General features: G+C 40.1%; 2 protein-coding genes across 2 annotated transcripts in view; both read left to right on the top strand.

Annotated features, from left to right (window-relative positions):
* The window catches only part of LOC100762263 (immunoglobulin lambda variable 4-69), a 62,969-nt gene extending 43,956 nt beyond the window's left edge, over nucleotides 1-19,013 (top strand). The window contains exons 3-4 of the mRNA XM_027413099.2: nucleotides 17,125-17,189; nucleotides 18,697-19,013. Of these exons, the coding sequence (XP_027268900.2) occupies nucleotides 17,125-17,189; nucleotides 18,697-19,013 (382 nt within the window). The remainder of the gene's footprint in view (nucleotides 1-17,124; nucleotides 17,190-18,696) is intronic.
* Nucleotides 1-22,537, top strand: part of LOC113839476 (immunoglobulin lambda variable 3-27-like) — a 108,691-nt gene extending 86,154 nt beyond the window's left edge. Inside the window, 2 exon segments of the mRNA XM_035444710.1 lie at nucleotides 20,974-21,013; nucleotides 22,221-22,537. Coding sequence (XP_035300601.1) covers nucleotides 20,974-21,013; nucleotides 22,221-22,537 — 357 coding nt within the window.
* Nucleotides 22,538-23,343: the final 806 nt, after the last annotated feature.

Raw genomic sequence — 23,343 nt, 5'->3', positions numbered from 1 at the left:
CAATAGGGTCCCAACATAGATTCAGGGCACCTATACCAATTCCTGGATATGGAAACTTTGGTCTCTGTTCTGTATGTAAACTTGACTCTATTTCTTCTCTTTGCATCCTTTGACATGCAGGTGTCCATTATAAACTAAAACTGGGTTCTTGCTTTTGAAAGTCATGTGCTGCAAACATATAATGGACACATATATTGCACATAGATGTCGTATCAGAAAAGATACAATGTCCTAGGACCCCCTGGAAGCTCTTTCTTCTTTGAGAATCCAATGAGAGGAGCTCAAGGGGAGTATGGTTTCTCTGTGGTAGCAACAAATCGTAACTGGCAAAGTGGAGGCATTTCTGGTTTTAAGAAAATAATAGTCAAGACCATATTTTTGCCAGCGCAAATCTAGAGTCCTACAAGCAGGATCAAAGGAGTCCAATCTCAGGGGCATAAAAGGACCTGTGACAAAATGGAGAGAAACTGGACTACATCACAGACCTCAAAGGGCACCCAATACTAGTGATGATGCCCACATCGCATAACTAATCAGAGCCATATTAATTTAGAAAGTCAGGGTTGTGTGGCTTTTATTGGTTTGACTTTAGCACCAGGCCTGGCTCTCAGAAGCTGACTAAGCAATTTTATGCAGTGGCAATCCATAGCCTGAAAATCCTGGAAAGCTAATCCGAGAAAAGGATCAACCAATTAAATGCTGGTTACCATCTTTAAATCTGTATTTTCTTTTCCCCAATATTACCACCATTATGGGGCTCTGTGAAAGATGTGGGACCATTCTCTACTTACAAGCTACCTTAGTTCTGGAGACGATGGCATTTTTTTGCACATTCTACAAGACTGTGAGCAGAGGACCATGTGGTATCTCCACAACTGAATTTGGGGGCCCCATGTTTTCTACATTGGTCATATTATGTCTCTGCCTTCCAAGGTTGGTCACACTTCAAACAACCCACAAAAAGTAAACACAGAACAAAGGTAATCACACAAATGCTAAAGACATTTGGAAATGTGAGAACCATGGACAGTTTCTTCTCAGAAGTCATATACTTATGAGTGAAATTCTGGTCTATTTTCCAGTCCCTGAACTCCATGAAAACAAATATACTGAATTTCATCAAATACAGCAGGAACTACATGGAGTAACCATGTATCTGATCAAAAATGTGGGTGGAGAAACTCTTCAAAGGGCCAGGAACCCACCTTGCTGTCTTCTGAGCCATCCTTGCTAGAACTGTTTAAACAAATTCCAAAAACAAAAACAACAAAAGTCCCAGAGAACTGCAACTGTGAACTTGAGCAGATGTGTTTAACGTGTGTGTATGTGAGTCTGAATGTATGTATATTCACTATGTGAGTGCAGGTGCTTGTGGAGGCTGAAGAGGGTGTCAGATGTCCTGGACTGGAGTTGCAGATGATTTTGAGTGGTCTCATGTAATAAACCGAGGTCTTCTGCAAGACAGTATATACTGTTGATTGCTGAGCCTCCTGTCCAGTTCTTGTTTTTTTTTTTTTTTTTCATTTTTAAGAGATGGGATGTCTCTATGGTGCTGAGGCTGGCTTTGAACTCCTGCTCTTGCTTAAGGCTCTCAATTGGCTAGGGCTTAAGGTATAGACCATGTTCCTAGCTCTATACAGAGTATTTTGAGACTTCGAAAGAAAAAATAAATTGTAAATGTCAGTGTATTTTCCAATAGCCTTGGTCTGGAAGTTACAAATTTTAGACAAGTGTTGAAATATAACATACATTCCATTAATAGGTATAATTATTTTTGTCAATTAAAAATTAATTTTATAAAAGTTTATGGGAGCCCTTTCCTCCGACCAACCCAGGAATGAGGTGAGTGAGCCTCTGCCATTACCCTACCTCAACCCAAACCATCATCATTCACTCCGACCTCCCCCCTATCCTCCCCCCCCGCCCCCGGGCCTGTGCCTGCCTGTTTGGGGTAGACACACCCAGGCAGGGAGGAGCTCCCTGCTCCCTGAATCTGGTAGCACCCCACTCTTCCATCCCTTTCCTCCGACAACAAGGAATGAGGTGAGTGAGCTTCTGCCCTTACCCAACCCCCGCCCAAAACATCACTCACCCCAACCACCCCCCCAGCCTGCTCCTGACTGCTTGGGGTAGACATGCCCAGGCAGGGAGGAGCTCCCTACTCCCTGAATCTGGTATCATCCCACTCTTCCATTCCTTTCCACCAACTGACCCAGGAATGAGGTGAGTGAGCCTCTGCCCTTACCCAACCTCAGCCCAAACAATCATACACCCCGACCTCCCCGGGACTGCGCCTGCCTGCTTGGGGTAGACACGCACAGACAAGGAGGAGCTCCCTGAATCTGGAATAACCCTCTCTTCCATCTCTTTCTGCCAACCGATCCACAACGAGTGAGGAGACTACCAGGAGAGGCAAGACCATCCAGAATTGTGGACATTGAATTCCTGGCCCACACACACCACTGGGTCACAAGAGGAGATAGAGAGACCCCACCTGCACCCACTAGAAGAAGATAGAAGAAGACAGAATAAGATTTCACTCAACAACAGAAAGACCAATATGACACCACCAGAATCTAGGGACTCCACTCCAGCAAAATCTGAAAGACCCAACACAGAGCATTAAGATGAGATGGACCTCAAAAATTATCTCGGCAAAATGATAGAGACCTTTAAAGAGGAAACAAGAAAATCCCTTAAAGAAATAGAAGAAAAAGCAAACAAAAAATTACATGAAATGGAGGAAAAGACAAACCAAAAATTTCAAGAAATAAACAAATCTCTTAAAGAAAATAAACAAACCAAGAAAAAACATGAAAACAAGTGAAGGAAGTTCTTGAAACAGTTGAAAGCTGAAATAGACTACAATAAAGAAAACACAGAATGAGGCGATGCTGGAAATGGAAAGGCTGGATAAATGATCAGGAACTAAAGATGTGGGTATAACCAATAGAATTCAAGAGATGGAAGAGAGAATCTCAGCTATTGAAGACTCGCTAGAGGATATACATTCATCAACCAAAGAAAACCTCAAGTCCAACAAGTCCCTAACACAAAATATCCAGGAAATATGGGACACCGTGAAGAGACCAAGCCTAAGAATAATAGGTGTAGAAGAAGGTGAAGAAACACTGCTCAAAGATACAGAAAACATGTTCAACAAAATCTTAGAAGAAAACTTCCCCAACCTACAGAAAGATATGCCTATGAAAGTACAAGAAGCTTACAGGACACCAAACAGACTGGACCACAAAAAGAAGTCCCCCTGACTCATAATAATCAAAACACCAAATCTACAGAATAAAGAGAAAATATTAAGAGCAGCAAAGAAAAAAGACCATGTAACATATAAAGGCAAACCAACCAGTATCACATCCGGCTTCTCAATGGAAACTCTGTTGGGAAAAGAACTGCCCTGGACTCAACTGCAGTAACCACAATGTCCAAACTGGACAAGCCCGTTACAAAAGAAAGTGACTACTGAACTTGCCAAGAGACGGGATGGTCCTTCAAGGTTCCTGGTATCTACATAGTTGGCAGGAAAGCAAACATCCACAGTTACAAAAGAATTGAAATAACCCCCTATATCTTACCAGATCACCATGCATTAAAGCTGGAATTCAACAGCAATACGAATTGCAGAAAACCTACATACTCATGGAAAATGAATAACACCCAATTGCACCATTCCTGGGTTGAGGAAGAAGTAAAAAAAAAAAAAGAAATTAAAGACTTCCTAAAATTTAATGAGAATGTAGACACATCATACCCAAACTTATGGGACACTCTGAAAGCAGTGCTAAGAGGGACGTTCATAACACTAAGTGCCCACATGAAGAAACTGGAGAAAAGTCACATTACAGAATTGACAGAACAACTGAAAGCTTTAGAGCAAAAAGAAGCAAACACACCAAGGAGGAGTAGATGCCAGTAAATAATCAACCTGAGAGCTGAAATCAACAAAGTAGAAACTAGGAAAACAGTACAAAGAATCAATGAAACAAAGAGTTGGTTCTTTGGGAAGATCAATAAGATAGACAAACCTCTAGCCAAACTAACCTAAAAGCAGAGAGACAGCATGCTAATCAACAAAATCAGAAATGAAAAGGGGGATATAACAACGTACACTGAGGAAATCCAGAGAATCTTCAGGTCATACTTTGAAAACCTGTACTCCATAACATTCAAAAATCTAAAGGAAATGGACAGCTTTCTGGATAAATATCACTTACCAAAATTAAATCAAGACCAGATAAACAAGTTAAATCAACCTGTAACTACTAATGAAATAGAAGCAGTCATCAAAAGTGTCCCAACCAAAAAAAGCCCAGGGCCAGATGGCTTCACTGCAGAATTCTACCAGAAATTCAAACAAGAGCTAATTCCAGTACTCCTCAAACTGCTCCGCACAATAGAAGTAGATGGGATATTGCTAAACTCTTTCCACGAGGCTACAATCACTTTGATACCAAAGCCACACAAAGATATGACTAAGAAAGAGAACTACAGACCGATATCCCTCATGAACATCGATGCTAAAAAACTCAATAAAATATTGGTGAAAATTGAATCCAAGAACATATTAGAAAAATCATCCACTATGATCAAGTAGGCTTCATCCCAGGGATGCAAGGATGGTTCAACATACGAAAATCCATCAATGTAATCCACCATATAAACAAACTGAAAAAGAAAAAACACATGATCATCTCACTAGATGCTGAAAAAAGCCTTTGACAAAATCCAACATCCCTTTATGATGATAAAGATCTTGGAGAGAACAGGAATAACAGGAACATATCTAAACATGATAAATGCAATATACACCAAACCAATAGCCAACATCAACTTAATGTAGAGAAACTCAAACCGTTTCCTCTAAAATCAGGAACAAGACAAGGCTGTCCACTCTCTTCATCTCTCTTCAATATTGTACTTGAAGTTCTAGCTAGAGCAATAAGACAAGAAAAGGGGATCAAAGGGATACAAATTGGAAAGGAAGAAGTCTAACTTTCACTATTTGCAGATGACATGATAGTCTACATTAGTGACCTGAAAAACTCTACCAGGGAACTCCTGCGGCTGACAAACACCTTCAACAAGGTAGCAGGATACAAAATTAACTCAAAGAAATCAGAAGCCCTACTATATACAGATGATAAATCCAATGAGAAAGAAATCAGGGAAACATCACCTTTTCACAATATCCACAAGCAACATAAAATATCTTGGGGTAACACTAACCAAAAAAGTGAAAGATCTGTACAATAAGAACTTTGAGACTTTAAAGAAAGAAATTAAAGAAGATACCAGAAAATGGAAAGATCTCCCATGCTCTTGGATAGGTAGAATTAACATAGTAAAAATGGCAATCCTGCCAAAAGCAATCTACAGATTCAATGCAATCCCCATCAAAATCCCAACACAGTTTTTCATGGACATTGAAAGAACAATACTCAACTTTATATAGAAAAATAAAAAACCCAGGATAGCCAAAACAACTCTTTACAATAAAGGATCTTCCGGAGGCATCACCAACCCCGACTTCATGCTTTACTATAGAGCCATAGTTCTGAAAACAGCTTGGTATTGGCACAAAAATAGACAGATAGACCAATGGAATAAAATTGAAAACCCTGATATTAACCCATGCACCCACGAACACCTTATTTTTGACAAAAATGCTAAATCTATACAATGGAAAAAAGATAGCATCTTCAACAAATGGTGCTGGTACAATTGGATTCGAACATTCAGAAAATTGAAGATAGATCCATACCTGTCACCATACACAAAACTTAGGTGCTAATGGATCAAAGATCTCACCATAAATCCAGCCACACTGAATCTTCTAGAAGAGAAAGTGGGAATTACCCTTGAACAAATTGGCACAGGAGACTGCTTCCTGAACATTACACCAGTAGCACAGACTTTGAGATCTGCAATTAATAAATGGGACCCCCTGAAACTGAGAAGCTTCTGCAAGGCAAAGTAAACAGTCAGTAGGACAAAACAACCACCCACAGAATGGGAAAAGATCTTCACTGATCCCACATCTGACAGAGGACTAATTTCCAAATATATAAGGAGCTCAAGAAGCTAGCCACCAAAACACCAAACAATGAAATTAAAAAGTGGGGTGCAGAACTAAATAGAGAATTCTCAACAGAGGAATCTGAAATGGCTGATAGACACTTAAGAAAGTGCTCAAAATCCTTGGCCATCAGAGAAATACAACTCAAAACAGCTCTGAGATACCACCTCACACCTGTCAGAATGGCTAAAATCAAAAATACCAATAACAATCTATGCTGGAGATGATGTGGAGAAAAAGGAACACTCCTCCATTGCTGGTGGGAGTGCGAACTTGTAAGACCACTCTGGAAATCAGTATGGTGGTTGCTCAGAAAACTGGGAATCAGTCTACATCAACATCCACCCATTCCTGTCTTGGGTATATACCCAAATAGTGCATGTTCATACAACAAGGACATATGTTCAACCATGTTCATAGCAGCATTGTTTGTAATAGCCAGAAACTGGAAGCAACCTAGATGCCCCTCAACTGAAGAATGGATTGAGAAAATGTGGTACATTTATACATGGAGTACTACTCAGCAGAAAAAAGCAATGGAATCTTGAAATTCACAGGCAAATGGATGGAACTAGAAGAAACCATCCTGAGTGAGGTAACCCAGTCACAAAAAGACAAACATGGTATGTACTCACTCATATATGAATTTTAGACATAGAGCAAAGGATTACCAGCCTATAATCCTCTTCACCAAAGAAACTAGGAAACATGAAGGACTCTAAGGGATAAATGGTCCCCAGGAATGGAAGTGGCATGAACTCCTGAACTAATTGGGAGCATGTGGGTAGGGGCGAGGGAGCTGCAACAATAAGAGCAAGAGAAGAGGAGTAGAGGAGAGGAAATGGAGGGGCAGAAATATTGAGATGGGGGAAGAATAGAGGAGAGAGAACAGGATGAGAGATACCATATCAGAGGGAGCCACTATAGGTCTGAGAAGAGATCTGGAACCAGGGAGATCTCCAGAAACCTACAAGAATGACACAATCTGACAATCTAGGCAATGGTGGAGAGGATAACCTAAAAGCACTTCCCCTAAAATGAAATTGATGACTTCTCTTTATGCCATCCTAGAGCCCTCATCCAGTGGCTGATGGAAGCAGAGACAGACATCCACAGATATACACTGAGCTGAAATCGGGAATTTAGTTGCAGAGAGGGAGGAATGAAGAGCGAAGGGGTCTGTACCAGGTTGGAGAAACCCACAGGAACAGTTGGCCTGAAGAAAGGAGAGCACATCAACCCCAGATGTTGTCTGGGAGGCCAGTACAAGACTGATCCAGACCCCTGAACATGGATGTCAATAAGGAGGCCTCTGCACTCCAGGGAGCCTCTGGTGGTGGATTAATGTTTTTCCCTGGTGCAAGAAGGGACTTTGAGAGCCCATCCCACGTGAAGGGTTACACTCTGGCCTTGGACACATGGGGAAGGGTCCAGGCCCAGCCCAGGAAGATTGGTGGACTTTGCAGAGCCCCTGTTGAGGGCCCTACCCTGCCTGGGGAGTGGTGGGTGGATGGGGTGGGGCATAGGCTGGTGGTGGGGGAGGAAGGATGGTGGTGAGGAGAGGGAGAGGGAGAAGGGACTTACATGTGAAACAAGCTTGTTCCCTAACTAGAATTAATAAATAAATTTAAAAAAAATGTTTATGGGAGAGCTTATGAGATATCTCAGTAGTTTAGCACTTATTCCTGAGGCCCTGAGTTCAATCTCCTGTACTACAAAAGTTGTTAGTGGTAGAAAAAGCACTTGAAAAGCGAGAAGAAGAATCCTCACTGACATTCTAGGGAGCGGAACAATAGGAATTTTTCTCTCTGGATATAGGTAGTTTGGGGCATTGAGAAGAAAGGTAGAGAAACCAAAAGACACCAGCAGACAAAACAGAAGAAAGTTCCACTGAATAAGTTCAGATTCAATTATGTTTAATTGAATATCTATTATCTACCATGCTCTGGGCATTATGTTTTCCCATGCACCAAGTACTGCCACACCACTTAGAATGAGAGAAAAATGTACCCCTTCTTTGTTTAAAAAGAAGCATGTAAATCTCTTTAGGGCAGTGAGTAATTCGAGTTAAAAGCCTTGAAGAGGACTGGAAGAATGATAATGATTTTGAAATTAATAAACAATAATCCATATTGATGGGATGCTGAGAACTAGTTAACCATCTTGTAGGTGGGTTGTATATGATTTCAGAATATCTCTGATCTATAAAGAGGCAAAAGAGTAATATAAAAACTATAATACTATGATATGATGTGGTTAAGTGTGTCTAAAAGATGTAGTTTTGAGTTATCTAAAAAGGAATGTTAGCTATGTCTATTAGTTTTGATTAATTGTATTCAACTAATTAATCTGTATATTAATGAAACATTGTTAGATAAAGACTTTACCTGAATTAGCAGTGAGTATCTGTAGGACAAAGGCTGTTGTTGAAGTTTCCCTGATAAGTTAAAATTGTAATCAATGCAATAATAAACCAGTTTAGCTATGAGAGGGCAGTGCCAACTATCTCAAAATATACATAGCAAGATCTTCTGAACAATTTTCAGAGATACATAAGAATAGTCTGATAATATATACATTACAGGGTCATGGGTAGAATCTATACAATTAGTAACAGAACATTTTTTAAAGGCAGTCCAGCCTCTTGGCTGTAGAATTCAATATAGGAACAGGGATAAGTGACATAGGGTTGTATAAATTGCTCATGGTGTTGTCCTGCTGATATGGGGGTAAAGTTGGGGACCTTGAAGGCTGGAAAACAGGGGAAACCTTGGAAGAACAGGCTGTTTCATTTGTTGTCCATGGAGGCAGCAGTTGGATCAGTCTGAGAGACACCTAGGAGAGTGCCACAGAACCCTTGGAGTGTGAGCTGGAGGGCAGACCACAGGGCTAAATCCAGACATGGCTGGAGGAGGATGATCAAGCAATCTGTAACCCTTTAAATGATTATAAATCTAGTGGAATAAATATATATTAATGGCAGAACATGAAGTTAAAGAATCTAAGAGAGGAAACTTTTTCTCTCAGTGCACACTTGGATTTTTAAGTGCATGGTTTTGGTAGATGAGAGAAGGGTATTCCAAGCCAGGAAGAGAGGTAAAGTTCCCTCCATCCCCAAAATAGGCTGGTGACAAAACAAGCTGTAGACAAGTAATAGTTATCTGAGTTTATTTTGACCTGTGATGATGTTGGTGCATCAAAACTGGTCTCCTAATGTTGTGCCCAAATTCTGAACCCCAAAATCACCAAGAGTCCCATTTCGATGCAAAAGCAAAGTGTCTTATTGCAATTGTTTAACGAGCTAACCCCATTAGCTCGGGCCTTCCATCCATCCACCATGGCAGATGGCTGGGGAAAGACCTGGAGAAACCATGAGACAAGGATCTTATAGAGCAGTATGAGGGGAGTGTCTAGGGGTATGCACAGTCTCAGGATTGGTGTGCCTCCAGGCTTGGACAACCTGTCCTGTGTTGATTGGTCAACTGATTGTCATGGCCCATAGGCCCTCCCAGGGTGGTTGCTATGCTCTTGCCAGTCACTGTTGTGCTCTTGTACATAAAGCATACCCAGAGCCTAAAGCATAGCCTGGCTTTCTGATTGGTTCCTTGTTAGGAGGAGGGCATCTGACCTCCCAGTGAGCAGGACAGGCCCAGCAAGGGTCAGGGAGCAGAAGTTTTCTGTCATGGCTGTTAAAACGGGGAGGGGGGTTGTGTGATCCCTTCACTGAAGCTTATAAGAACCTTTCTTAAGAGGCAAGAATTTTAGATATATTAGGCTGTTATTATTTGCAATCTGTATAGAAATCCATGTTGTAGAAGTGGTTAGGAAACTCATTTTTGAGTCATAATAGAAGTTTGGAAACCTAAAAATAATTTTGGTCAAAAGTATTAATATCCCTTTCTTGTTTAGAAGGCTGTAGGTATATAAATCAGAGAGATGCAAAATTAGAAGAATTTCTTAGTTTTACACTTAAAAAAATAGTCAAAGGGAATATAAAATACTAAGCTTGTGGCTAAACATTAAGCAGTTATTGTAGAGTAATTTTTTAAACAAAGGAATAGTAAAAATTTATTTTGAAATCTGTCTGGTGAAGTATCCTGTATTTGAAATTAGGTAGCAAGGCACATTATGGTTTGATTTGTTATCAACTTAAGGAAGCAAGGCCAGTGGCATGATTTTTGCCTGATGAGAAAATTTGAAAAGGCAGCTGAGGCCTCAGGAAATGTGTTTGTTATATCTAGCTGTATCTTTATAGAGGACAATGACTACAGGGGTTAAATCTAAGTTTGAGATTATTTTTGGCAAGGAGTAACTTGGAGCATTGACCCTGCCTTTTTAACAGTTTAAGGAAGGCAATTAACTCCAAAGTATACGAAATTAAAATAGAGCCTTAGCAGAAACTAGAACAAGGCATAGTTTTATTTATCATGAGAAGTTTATAAGATTAGTCAATAATCTGTAGTTTTAGTTATTAATAGCATAATTTAAGTAAAATTTAATTACTAAGTTGTATAGATTATAAAGTAAATTTATTCTTAGCAGTTTATTTTATCTGAATTAATTATATTATCATATATTTATATATCATACATATTGTATATTAAATAACTATATGTCATATATTATTACACATGTATGAAATAATACAATAATTTAAAAATATCCAAACAGTTGTCTAAATATTAATTAGGCTGTATTACTTAATTATCTTTAATTGTTTATGATTTCAGTAAAGTTATTTTTACTAGTTTATAAGTTAGTTGTCTTATAATCTTGCAAACTTTATGCTTATGCTTTATCGCTGCTAAATTTAGCCTAAAAAAAAATGAAGTTATTTTAATATGAAATTGAAAGCTCTTAACCAGAAATTCAATATATAAGGAGACTCTTAACCAGAAATATAATATATAAGGAGATTGGCGATTATGAATCACTTAAAATGTATCATGAGTTAAATCAAATGCAGAAAAGAAACCAAAACAGCTGCTTTGTGGGTGAAGAAGAGGGAAAGGTGTATTTTAAACTGTTATGGAGATAACAGGATTACAGAGAGGATATGTAAACTCAGTTATTAATAAGAAGATAAATGACAGATGAAGAAATAGTTGCCTGGTGTTAGAATAACAGGTTTTTAGAGTTAAATGAAAACTGTAGCATTCAAACTTAAAAAGCAAGCAGCAGCAGTGTGCCTTTTCAGGCTGACCAGCTGAGGGGGAGGAATGCAGGAGAGGACAGGCTGCCAAGATCAGATCAGGCTGGTGAAAGAAAGTGAAGTTGGAAGAAGGGCGGGGGCAGAGACACAGACAGCAGGCACAGAAGAGTGTGGCAATTAGACACAGAGAACAGAGATGCACAGAGTTAATAAAGATTATAAGAAATATTTACCCAGTTGTCTTAGACGTCTCCAATCGCACTGGAAAATCATGTAGGGTATTTAACAAACCATAGAGCAGGTGCCTAGTCTCCAGTAATTTGGTTTCTGATGGCCTAACCAGAACATCTCAGTTCAATTATGGATTTTTGTAAACAAACCAGAAGCCCAGGTGGCCTCATTCATATAGGTAAAGGGGGGGAGAGACAGAATTTTAGCATAATGATAGGAGAAACAGTTGAAGAAATAGTGTATGAATGTTGGGGAAGCACTATTTATTTGAATTTGCAAATCAGCATGTGGAGTTTGGCAGTGGGTGCAGACATCTGTCTGTCTGTGATATTTAAATAAGGATGCTAGCTCAAGCCCTGAGCTAAAGAACAAGTTAACCCTTTAGCTCCCAGTGAGTCATAGCAAAGAAAGCCTTTGGAACGGGCAGTGATCTGAACTGCCAGAGCTTAAAGCTGGGAGAGAGTGTGGCAAGCTTTATTGACCCTTGTTTAGGTTTTCAGGAAGTCTTGTTGAATGATTAGTTAGATGTAACAAGGAATAGCCATTAGGACTGTAATGTATTGCTGGGTTTTGTTGTTGTTTTGTTTTGTTTTGTTTTGTGAAATAGCATCTGGGCTGCCCCTTTAAGGGAGGCAGAAACTCCAATATTTGACATTATCTATAGTCCTTGAGTTTGACTCACAGGTTTGTCTGTCCCAGCTAAGATTTTCATGCCTGATTTATCATCTCTTGAGTTGTTAATCTGAACAATTGAATGTTGCACTGTAGATTTTGTTTAATCTCTAGCCCAAGGCTAGGCCCACAATAGATGTGTACTCTAAGATGTAGTTATATTACCCTTACTGCCTTATATTTTGGGACATACAATCGGGCTATAAAGAAGGAATGGTGTTTGCCTTATCCTGTCACTAAGATAAGACTTTCACTCCCCAAGGTATTTATAAACAGTTACTGGGCCTGATAATACAGAGGAACTGTGTCTGAACCAAAGGGGCCTATCCAGTTATAGTGTAAGATCCATTGTCCATTTTAGGAACAATAAAATGGTAAATAATGCTAGCATAACATATTTTGAGTACCCAGTGGTGATAGGAACACCGCACAAAAACAGCAATGATTTAGGGAGAACAGGACACTAAGTATAGCAGGGAGAGGCTGGGCAGAGACCAAGACACCTAATGTTCTGTCCTTTGCTTTGAGGTGTGAGACAGGCATCATAGGATTTATGTGAAAGTCTTAAGGTTTCTGTTGCTGCAACAAAACCCCAGGACCAAAGAGCAAATTGGGGAACAAAGGGATTATTCAGCTTATACTTCCAAATTGTTGTTCATCACTGAAGAAAGTCAGGACAGAAACTCGAAGGAGCAGGAACCTGGAGGCAGGAACTCTTGCAGAGGCCATGGAGGGGTGCTGTTTACTGGCTTGCTTACCATGGCTTGTTCAGCCTGCTTTCTTATAGAACCTAGGACCTCCAGCCCAAAGATGACTCCACCCACAATGAGCTGGGCCATCCCGAACTGATCACTAATTGAGAAAATGCTTTACAACTAGATCTCATGGGAGCATTCTCCCAACTGACTCTCCTTGTGTCAAGCTGACACAAAGCACACCCAGTACAGCAGGGGACCAACAAAGCTGAACTGTGTTTTGGAAAAGTTGGTTCCAATAGCAAACTGTATGGTCTTATTTGAGGATGGAGAAAGAGACCCTAGAAGACAAGGGAGAGACACTGTGCATAGAGCATGGCCTGGAGATGTGAAGGGGGCTCAGGAACACTTAATAACCTCAGGTCAAGATCTATGAGGAGTAAGAATTAAAATGATTAGATTTAGAGTAAGAATTATCAGAACCTTCATGGAAGGAAAAAGCAATCTTAAGGACTGTCTAGAAAGCTTAAATGTATAGCCATTTCAAGAACATCAGTGAGTTGTAAACTATATGTTTATCTTCATGGTGCAATTCCACTCTATGAATTATTCCTAAACATGGAACATAATGAGACCTGTAACCAAATGCTTATATGCAGGAAAGGTGAGTTCAACATTGTTAGTAATGACAGAAAGTAGGAACTCATGTAAATGCCACAGAAGATCCCATCATGGTATATCCACCATAAGCAGTCTAATGGAAAACTTCAAAATCATGTTACCCAACAGCAGAATGTGGCACAAAGTTAGTACCCAGTAAAGGTTATTGTATTATTATTAAAATAATAATAGCTTATTATTATTAAGGATAATAGTTTATTAAAATTGCATGTTTCTGAAACACCTGGAAACATAAGAAAATCTGCTTAAAATTTTAGTCACAGTATACTGAATTCTTCCAATTGCATTCTTCTTATTACTTAAATATATTTTAATGATATTCTTTCCTTTACCTCAAGTATTCTCAGATTCTTTCTCCCCACCCACTCAATTTCTTGTTATTTTCTCTCTAAAAAGTACAAAAACAAAAGCAAACAAATAGATCATTAATACAAAAATACTGAAACAATACAGAGAAAGCATACAAAGACTATGAAGCTCATTCTGTGTTGGGCAATGGTGAATCTTGGGTATGGGGCTTTCCCTAAATGTGGTTGATATGCTCACTGTCACTCCCTTGGAGAAAACTGATTTTTCCCTTTGCTATCAGTTATCAATTACAATAACTTCATTTTATTGCTGCTCCTTTAACAAAATAATAATAGTAAATTTTCCCTTAGGCTCAAGACCTATCTAATATCAAATTCTTGGCCACTTTTATCATGCCAGATATGAGTTCCATCTCATGGAGTAGGGCCTTAAGTCCAACCAGGATAGTTGGTTAGTTCCATAATATTCATGTCACTACAGCACCAGCAAATCTTACAGGCAGGTTGCTTTTGTATGCCATATAGTTTGTAGTAAAGTGATATTGATGATTACCTTTCTCCTCTGTTAGCATTCAACATACCTTGCAGAATAATCAATGCTAATCAGTAGAGGTGAAGCTTATAGTTAGGTGCCAATATGACTTTTCTGTGTTCAATGATATAAGAAAGCACTGTCTTCAGTAATAGAACTTCACCATCAGGTTGTAGAGAGGAGCCAATCAATAGCCTTGACAATGGCCTATGGTGTTTTGGGGGGTGGGAGGTCTATAGGAATTTCTTGGTCAATGACTGAACAAATTATAGCCAATTCCTAATACTGAAAGTTTTACTCTATGACATAATATGTCTAGTTGGGGCACTGTCTCCCCGTTATCTGGTAACTCTATTTAAATTCCTTTCATATATGTGGATATTTTATGAAACTTCTACTGTAGTTGGTTTCTACTTGTCTTTTCATAAGTTCTATAATATCAGTTGCTCACCCTCCCCAATACTTTCCTTTAACTTGCCTTCCTATACCCTTCTCCATTTAATCAGGTAGACCTTGTTGTACTGTCCAGGTACCAACTACCTATGACTACTCTTCATTGTTCTTACTGCTTGTTTTTTAGAATTAGTTCCATGGTTCTCAAGAAGTTTGCTTTTCTTGTTATGACTGCAATTTTGATGCAGTATATGACTAATTTAAAAAGAAATGACCTTACAATACTCAGCATTTTCATCAAGAGGCAAGGTTGTACTCTGAAGACTCACTTTTACATTAAATAGCCAAGTAGCTTGTTCACAAGGCAAGTCATGTTTATATGACATTCTATGTTGTTTATTTCTAGAGTATTTTCTATAATGTCAGAGTCATAAATGGGTCTTTATGTGGTCTCTAAATGTGGTCACTCATACAGCAGGGAAGCCTATGGACTTTATAAGCTGCTTTTGTATTCAATCACTTACTTCTTATGCTAGTTTAATGACTGCTAAGCTGATTCTTTCAGGTTGCTCTGTTGATTGATTGGCATATTACCAGGCATTTGTATCTGAATATCCATAATCTGTGAACTATTATAAATGATAAAAGGATAAATGAGGGTCTGTCCTTGTTTCTGACTCAATGTTTTGCTTTAAGTGTGAAGAATATTGTGATTTTTAAGGTAATTATGCAGACTGAGGAAGTTTCCTTCCAATATTAAATAAAGAATGTTTGTTTTACTTACTAACAAACAAGGGCTAGATTTATGCTTCTAATATATTTTAAAAAATACCTTACGGACAAGTCTTTAACCAGTGACAATTGTCATGCTGATGGAATTTTAAAAGTGTAGAGAACAAGAAGGAAAAAAGAAAATGATATCCTTAATGCAATGGATAATCTTCCAATGTAAATTAATAATCTTGGAGAGCTGGAGAGATGGTTCAGTGGTTATTGGAGTGTACTGCTCTCACAGAAGACTCAAGTTTAGCTCCCAGAACCCACATTGGGTTCATAACAATGGTCTTTAATTCTAGCTCCAGAAGATCTGACACCCTTTTCTGGTCTCTGAGGGCACTAAACTCACATACAGAAAGCCATATGTATATAGACACATGTAGTTGTTGGGGTTTTTTTAATTTAAAAATTATTGAGAGATAAAACCAAATTTCAGCAAAACCTAAGGATTCTTGTCATCATGAGCTTTTGGTGTGATCTGGGTGTTTGTCTTTGAGTTTTGAGATTTAAATGGCATGCTGTGCCATATAAAATAACAATTTTTTTGATTCAATGAGAAGGAAAGATTCTGGGATGATTCCAGGCTCTATATTGGAGAAAAACTGCTGAAAAGAAGACATTGTAGAGGATCAAGTTTCAGGGAAATAAATTTGGTTGGAGATTGTTGAATTTGAGGTTCCTATAGAACACTCAAGAAGAAATAATACACCTGAATTTAGAGCCAAAAAGAAAGAACAAGACATACAGAGTTCTGGATAGCTATGAGTTTGCAGCGTGCATAATACAAGTCATATACAGTAATAATAGAAAGAGGACAGGGAAGGCACTACCCTAGTAGTGGTCTTAGCATGAGCAGCCATGTGCAGACCAAAAGGAAAGAATAGATAATAGAATGTGGGAAGTTTCAGACACAAAGGAGAACAAAGTGAACTACAGAATTGTTTGAGAGGAGGTTACTTTTGTCTTTTGTGTAAGAAGTTTCAGAAAACCATAAAGGCGACAAACAAATAGATGAGTGCTTTGGGGCCATTGTTTGGTGTATACATATAGAAAGATAGGTATTGATGAATGTGTATAGATCAGTAAAGTGGTGAACAGATACTGTTTTCTGAGAAAACACACAAGAATGAAGTGTATATGAATCATATCTCTGTAGGTAGAAATTCAAAGAGAACTCTCTCGGTGGAAGTTTCATAAGGGAAGAGTGGCCCTGTGTCCTTGGTTCCAAAGAAGGTGACCAAGTGGGACTATGTGAATTTGTGAGGAAAAACATCTCACTCTGTAAAATAAAGCTAAAAATTATTTGTGCTCTATGTCACACAACAAAGACACCTGAAACAATGTGTCTCTAAGGATTTGTTTGGGATCTTCTGTATTGCTGTCACCACTGACAGTATCAGAGATAGGGTAAAGTACTCATGGTGTAGAAGCAGCTCCATGGTGGTGTCTGTCTGACAAGGACACAAGCCTGTGAAAAGGATCATCATGCACCTATCCTCAAGTGAGGTCACAGCTCCACCCATGAGAGCCAGCTCGTGTTTTGATCCAGCCCAGCTGCCTGAGGACAGGCCCAGGTGCTGGCCTCACAGGTTTTGGTTTGAGTCTCAGTCACTGTGGTATGTTTTCGGCGGCGGAACCCAGCTCAGCGTCCTAGGTAAGTGACTTTAATGCTCCTTTTCATTCAACCCAGGTCTCGTTGGCTTAGAAGGGTCTGTTTTTCCTCTCTAGGAACCTCTTCTTTTCTGCCCTTCTCAGACTTAAGGACTGAATCCTTACCCTTCTCCATGATGGCTAGGGGAGATGGGCCTTTTTGGAGTAACCTGCAGGAAGGGCCAGAAGACCAGAAACAGCTGGTCTCAGAGTCTAAGAAATATGTTCTGATCTCATGGGCTTTAATTAGGATCTGCCCAGAGTCAAGGGCTTAATCCTTGTCCTCAGACAGATTAATCATTGGTGACTATGGACATGGTCAAAGAAGGGGCACTAGGACTTTGTCAGAACCCACAATATCTTTATAGGGTGTCAAGGGTTGGATCTAGAGATTTAAGTAGAGCTTCCAGGGACTTAGATTACCTAAGTGGGGACCACAGAGGCATAGTGAAGGAGTAGGCTTGTAATAGTCTTCAGTTCTCTGATCTTCTACTGGGTTACTGAAGTCCTATAGACATAGAGACAGAACTGATTAGTAGGGTCACCAGATCCTAGTCATCTCAGGATTATCTGGGGTTCTGTTGACAAATCTCCTTAATCCTGGGTTATAATGTCTCATGTTTCCACTGTCAGCTTCTTTACACAGCATATTGAACTTAGGAGATCAGGAATAAGGAACAAACTGGGGGTTTTACAATACTACCTGGATGTCAGGGAAGGAGGCTAATTCTGTGAGCAGGTGGCTGCTAGGTTTTTCCTTCCAAGGAAAGGAACTTCTAGAACATGGTCAGGATAAAGGGTATAGTGGTCAGGTCAAAATGAGCAGGAGGCACTAGAAGCCCGGAGTAGCCTCAGATCTTCTCTGGATAGAACATACTACTCAGTGGAAAAGCTTAGTGAATTGATTGCATTGATTGATTTCTCAGTGTTCTCTGAGCCCTGCAATACAGTAGCACTAATTTAGCAGGAGACCCTGCTGTCTAAGATAACAGGAGGCTCAGGGTCCCCAGGTGCTGGGAACAAAGAAGGGGCCTCCTCACTTAATGAAAATACAATCTTCAAAGCAAGGTGGAATGTAACCTATTCACCAGAGAGCTTTGACCACCATAGGAATAAAGGGGAGATAGCTGGGCTGGGTTATAGTGTCTCATGTTTCCACTTTCAGCTTCTTTACATAGCATATTAAACTTAGGAGATCAGGAATAAGGAATAATAGTCATCAGATATTGGGCAAATTTCCAGTTAGATCATAGACAATAGGGTGGAGAGAGCACAGCCATACCTACTAATAGTAGGGTAATGGAGGCAGAAAGGAAGAGTCCAGGCCGTGTAACTTGGGAGAGTGTCATGGAAAAGACTACTAAGAAGATTGTACTCACTGAGGCTCAAGGGGACAGATGAGAAAGAAGCAAAAGTTCAACATGAATAAGATGACCAAAGGGAAGAGTCACTGAGATTTTGATACTTTTTATTTGTCTCCTGAAATCCATCTTTGTCTTTTATTCACACAGGTGGACCCAAGTCTTCTCCCAAAGTCACAGTGTTTCCGCCTTCACCTGAGGAGCTCCAGACAAACAAAGCCACACTGGTGTGTCTGGTCAATGACTTCTACCCGGGTTCTGCAACAGTGACCTGGAAGGCAAATGGAGCAACTATCAATGATGGGGTGGAGACTACAAAGCCTTCCAAACAGGGCCAAAAGTACATGACCAGCAGCTACCTAAGTTTGACAGCAGACCAGTGGAAATCTTACAACAGGGTTTCCTGCCAAGTTACCCATGAAGGGGAAACTGTGGAGAAGAGCTTGTCCCCTGCAGAATGTCCCTAGGAGCCCAGTCTTTTCCTTAGCCCAGGAAGCCTGGAGCTATGGGACCCAGAATGTGGTCTTCTCTCTATTCTATCAATCTCAAACCTTCTCTCTTACCCACTAAGTATTCAATAAAGTATCATTGGTTAATCAGAAGTACTGCCTTGTTCCATTTGTTCTCATTATATATTTAACTTCTAATCCTTTGAATCTACAGTGTGGTGAGGTGGGATCAGGTTCCCAGTGACAAATTAGTTCACCTTTGAAATGGTCAGAGGGTATCGGCCTAAGAGTGACCTTTCCCCTGCTCTGCATTGTTCTCTGAGCCCTGCAATGCAGTAGCACTAATTTAGCATGCAGCTCAGGTAAGATACCATGTTTTAGGCTAAACAATTAGCTTAATATAACATAAAACATCCACAAATGTGTGGGTTCTTGCAATGAACTTAGAGAATTTTATTATATAATTCAAAACATTAATATTTATGGTCCTCTATCCTGGGGCGCGCAGTTGGATGATCACTCAAGCAAAATTACTGGATCCAATGAGAAATGAATCCAACCTGATCTCAAAAGGGGTGCCAAATAGTTGCTCATAGCAAGTGGTTTCAGAGTAAACTTCCAGGGTGCTCACAGTCATGAGAGGGAGTTCAAGGAAGACTGTGTGTGGCCTGAGAGCTAACTCAAGCCAATTGTTTGGGTAGACTTAGGTATAGCAGATATCCACTCTATTGGCCCAAGTCCTCTCATGTCCATTAGCACACCAGTATGTACTTCAGTTTAGTGTCAACCACAGTCTTTGGTATTGACAGTCAGCCTTCAACAGTCCAGGCTCTGTCTAAGTCATTAAGTATTTAATGTTCAGGGCTTTGAGATTCTATAGCTCATGTGCAACATGAACACTGACTACATCCAGAAGTCTGATGGATCAGACAGTCTAGTAGCATAGTCTGCAAACCTAGAAATATTCTTCAACGATGAGGCAGAATGACAGGTGACAACATAGAGCTTGCTCTCAGGCCACTGAATCCCTAGTTTCTGAACTAAGAAGAATCTTTGGAATTTGTGTCACATGGCAGTTTTCTGATGGTAAGGTATGATAAAGTGTGTCCCCAGTAATAGGAAGTGAAGATCCCAGGTACCCCCACAGCAATGTTCCTTGCTGGGACAGTGCCAACACTCATCTATACCTAGATTCAGAGATTTAATTCCTCATCCTTTTGTTTCAAGTTTTCACTGAAAAATTTGAAAACGAAAAATAGGAAACTCAGAAATAGTAATGTTTCCATATTTCCACCAAGCAGCCTCTAAGGCACATTTCACCTACATTTTGATTCAACTATAACTATAGCATAAAATTCCTCCCTTATATCATGTTAAGAAAGCACATTCCAGAAGTCATATCTTTGTCAGCTATGATTATACTTCTGGGTTTCCAAAAAGAATGCCTAGATACCATATCAAGCTTCAAAAGAAGCTATTATTTTCCCATATCAGGTAACAGTCAAGTTGTCATCAAATGACTACATGAAATGACCCTACAGTGTGCAGTAATGTATTGTTGGTAACAATTCTGCCGCATGTAGGTAGAGGAGATGTGGATTGAAACCGATGGTTGTGTGTGTTCTCCACCTGATGTCTTTTGCAGGATTTCACACCTCTCTCTTTGTTCTTGGCAGGAGCTGCAGAGACTGAGTTAATAGTCCCAAAACTTTTGTATAGACTCCATGTAGCTAGTAGTTTCCTTGCCTTGCCACCAAGGACTCCTCTCTTATCCTGTAAAGAGCTTCTTCCAAAGAGAAGATCAAAGTTTAATGGATGGTTTTCTGGCAAGGCTGGCTCAGAGGACATATGGAATTCTAAGAAGAAGAATCTTTCAGAGAGGTCATCACATGCCCAGAATCATCGAGGAATGCCTTCAGCACAGCTGAAACTGGAGAGTAAGCTGCATGTAGGGTTTTTGTATGAGCCTATATCACAGTGTTGGGTGTTCGGTGGAGGCACCAAAGTGACTGTCCTAGGTAAGTGACTCCTTCCTCTTCTTTTATTGCAATCGCCAAGGTTTAATATGATTTTTGTTGGATTATTTCTCATTCTCTATTCTACTTCATGCTTCAGCTTCACTCTGGGTAAATAACCTCCTGCTTCTCTAGATTCTATGTCTCACCTCAGATGGTTCCCTGTTGCCTTTCATGTCTAATCTCAAAGACAGAGGGATGAAGGAGATTAACTATGAATGTCTGTCTGTCATTCTTTTGGGGTACCCAGCTCTCTGAAAAGTACTCCAATGTGTCATTTTCTATGACTGTCTATCATTCCAGTGAAATTTGTGAGGGGAAAAGTGAATTGCTATCTCATGGGGAAGGAAGACGAGAGGCATAGAGGTAGAGACAGCTGTTGAAGTGGGAGAATGTAGGACATTTAGCACTGAGGCTAGTAAATAGCATGTCAGAGGACAGGTAAACTGGTCAGTGGAACTTGGGACTCCATTTCTAGGACAGGCAAGAGATATAAAGCTTGTACATGGGAAGCTATGAACAGAGCAGTAACCAATCTAGAACTCAGGAAGTTTAGTAAGGAGAAGAAACAGAAAGGATCTCTGGACACAGAAGGAGAAAGGGACGGGATCTGTGGACACAGGAAGTCAAGAGAAGAGAGATTGACAATGTGGTTGGGAAGCTGGGTTCCTCAGTCTCTTTAAGACACTGCTGGGAAAACAGAGCAACTGTGTTCTCATAGATCTGGTCCTGATGCATGAAAATGACACCTCATCCAGAGCAGAGAATCACACTTCATTCTGCAGAATGAGAAACAGTTCAAGCAGGTACATGCTTTGCTGAGCAGAAACCACGGACCCATGAGGCACAAGTTTGGGCAAAAATAAACTCCTAAGTCTCAACAGAGGTTTTACACCAGAAAGGTCTTCAAAGTAGGACAGAGATACTGCAGACATACATAAAAAGCAGAGTGAAGGATACAAGGGCAGAAAAGACGGTCAGCACTCTGTGTTGAAGGTCATAGTGCAGAGATGTTTCAATTGAAGTGTTGCCCAAATGTGGGGTGCATAATTCTTAGACACACAGGGAGTATGTGGAATAAAGGTGTACCCCATTTTCTGTACTATTGTCTGTCCCAACGCAGCCACTAAACTCAAGACACTTTACACATTATCTCCAGGATTGCTATAGGGAGACCAAGATTCTGACCTTCTCTTTCTTCACCGTGCAGGTCAGCCCAATGCGGCACCTTCAGTCACCCTGTTTCCACCTTCCTCTGAGGAGCTCAAGACTAACCAGGCCACACTGGTGTGTATGATCAGTGGCTTTTATCCAGCTGATGTGACAGTGGCTTGGGAGGCAGATGGTACCCCTATCACCCAGGGCGTGAAGACCACTCAGCCTTCCAAAAGTGACAACAAGTACATGGCTACCAGCTACCTGACCATGACAGCAGGAGCATGGAAATCTAAAAACACTTTCATCTGCAAGGTCACTCATGGAGAGAACACTGTGGAGAAGAGTTTGTCCCCTTCAGCATGTTCCTAGGCCTTTCAACAGTCATCTTACCCATGGAGGCTGGGATTAGAATCGTGCACAAGTATACCTTTACTGCTCTGGCCTACCATAGCCATTCTCCCTGCTCCCCAATGCACAATAAAATATTCATTCTCAACCTGTATTTCTACTCTACCTAATTTATTTTAGAGTGTATTTCACTGGGATCCAGAGAGTGTGTGGATGGCCTGTCACCCTGTAGTTTGCAAGCAGGGTTATACCCTGCACCATCACCCTAAGGAGTACCATCTCCACACAGACACAGTTTCCCAGCTTTCATCTGAATCTCTTCTCACACCATGCAATGGTACAGTGTGAGTGTTGTAGACTTCCTTAATTTCATTCTTTAATAGACACAATCATGTGTCATCTCTATTTCTAACAATCTATTAGTGCCTAGTCAACTTTCCTTAGAATTAAAATGTGGGAAACTGAGACAGTTCTATTATACATGATCTCAGTTTCTATTATTCAAGTCAAAATGAAAAGATAGTATTGGGAAATTGGAAGTTTATTACAATCAATGCAAACAAGTAAAATCAGGATAAAAACAGAGTACCTGTGGGGGTCCATGAATTGCATGTGGCTGGGAAGTGGTACGATTGCAGTCAGCCTTGATGGGAATATGAACTAAGGCAAGCAAGACATGATTTCCAGCCCAGTGTCAACAACAACATTCAGTGCTGGATGTGAGAAACTATGACAAGTTTTCATTTCAGTACTAGACTCTGGGATTTGTCATACAACATCAGGACTGAAGGTTCTAGGCATGACTAAAAGTCTGGGTACCCTACAGA

The sequence above is a fragment of the Cricetulus griseus genome, chromosome 4 (assembly GCF_003668045.3).
Source record: "Cricetulus griseus strain 17A/GY chromosome 4, alternate assembly CriGri-PICRH-1.0, whole genome shotgun sequence".
Classification (NCBI taxonomy): domain Eukaryota; kingdom Metazoa; phylum Chordata; class Mammalia; order Rodentia; family Cricetidae; genus Cricetulus; species Cricetulus griseus.
This window is presented reverse-complemented; position numbering and strand designations above follow the sequence as displayed.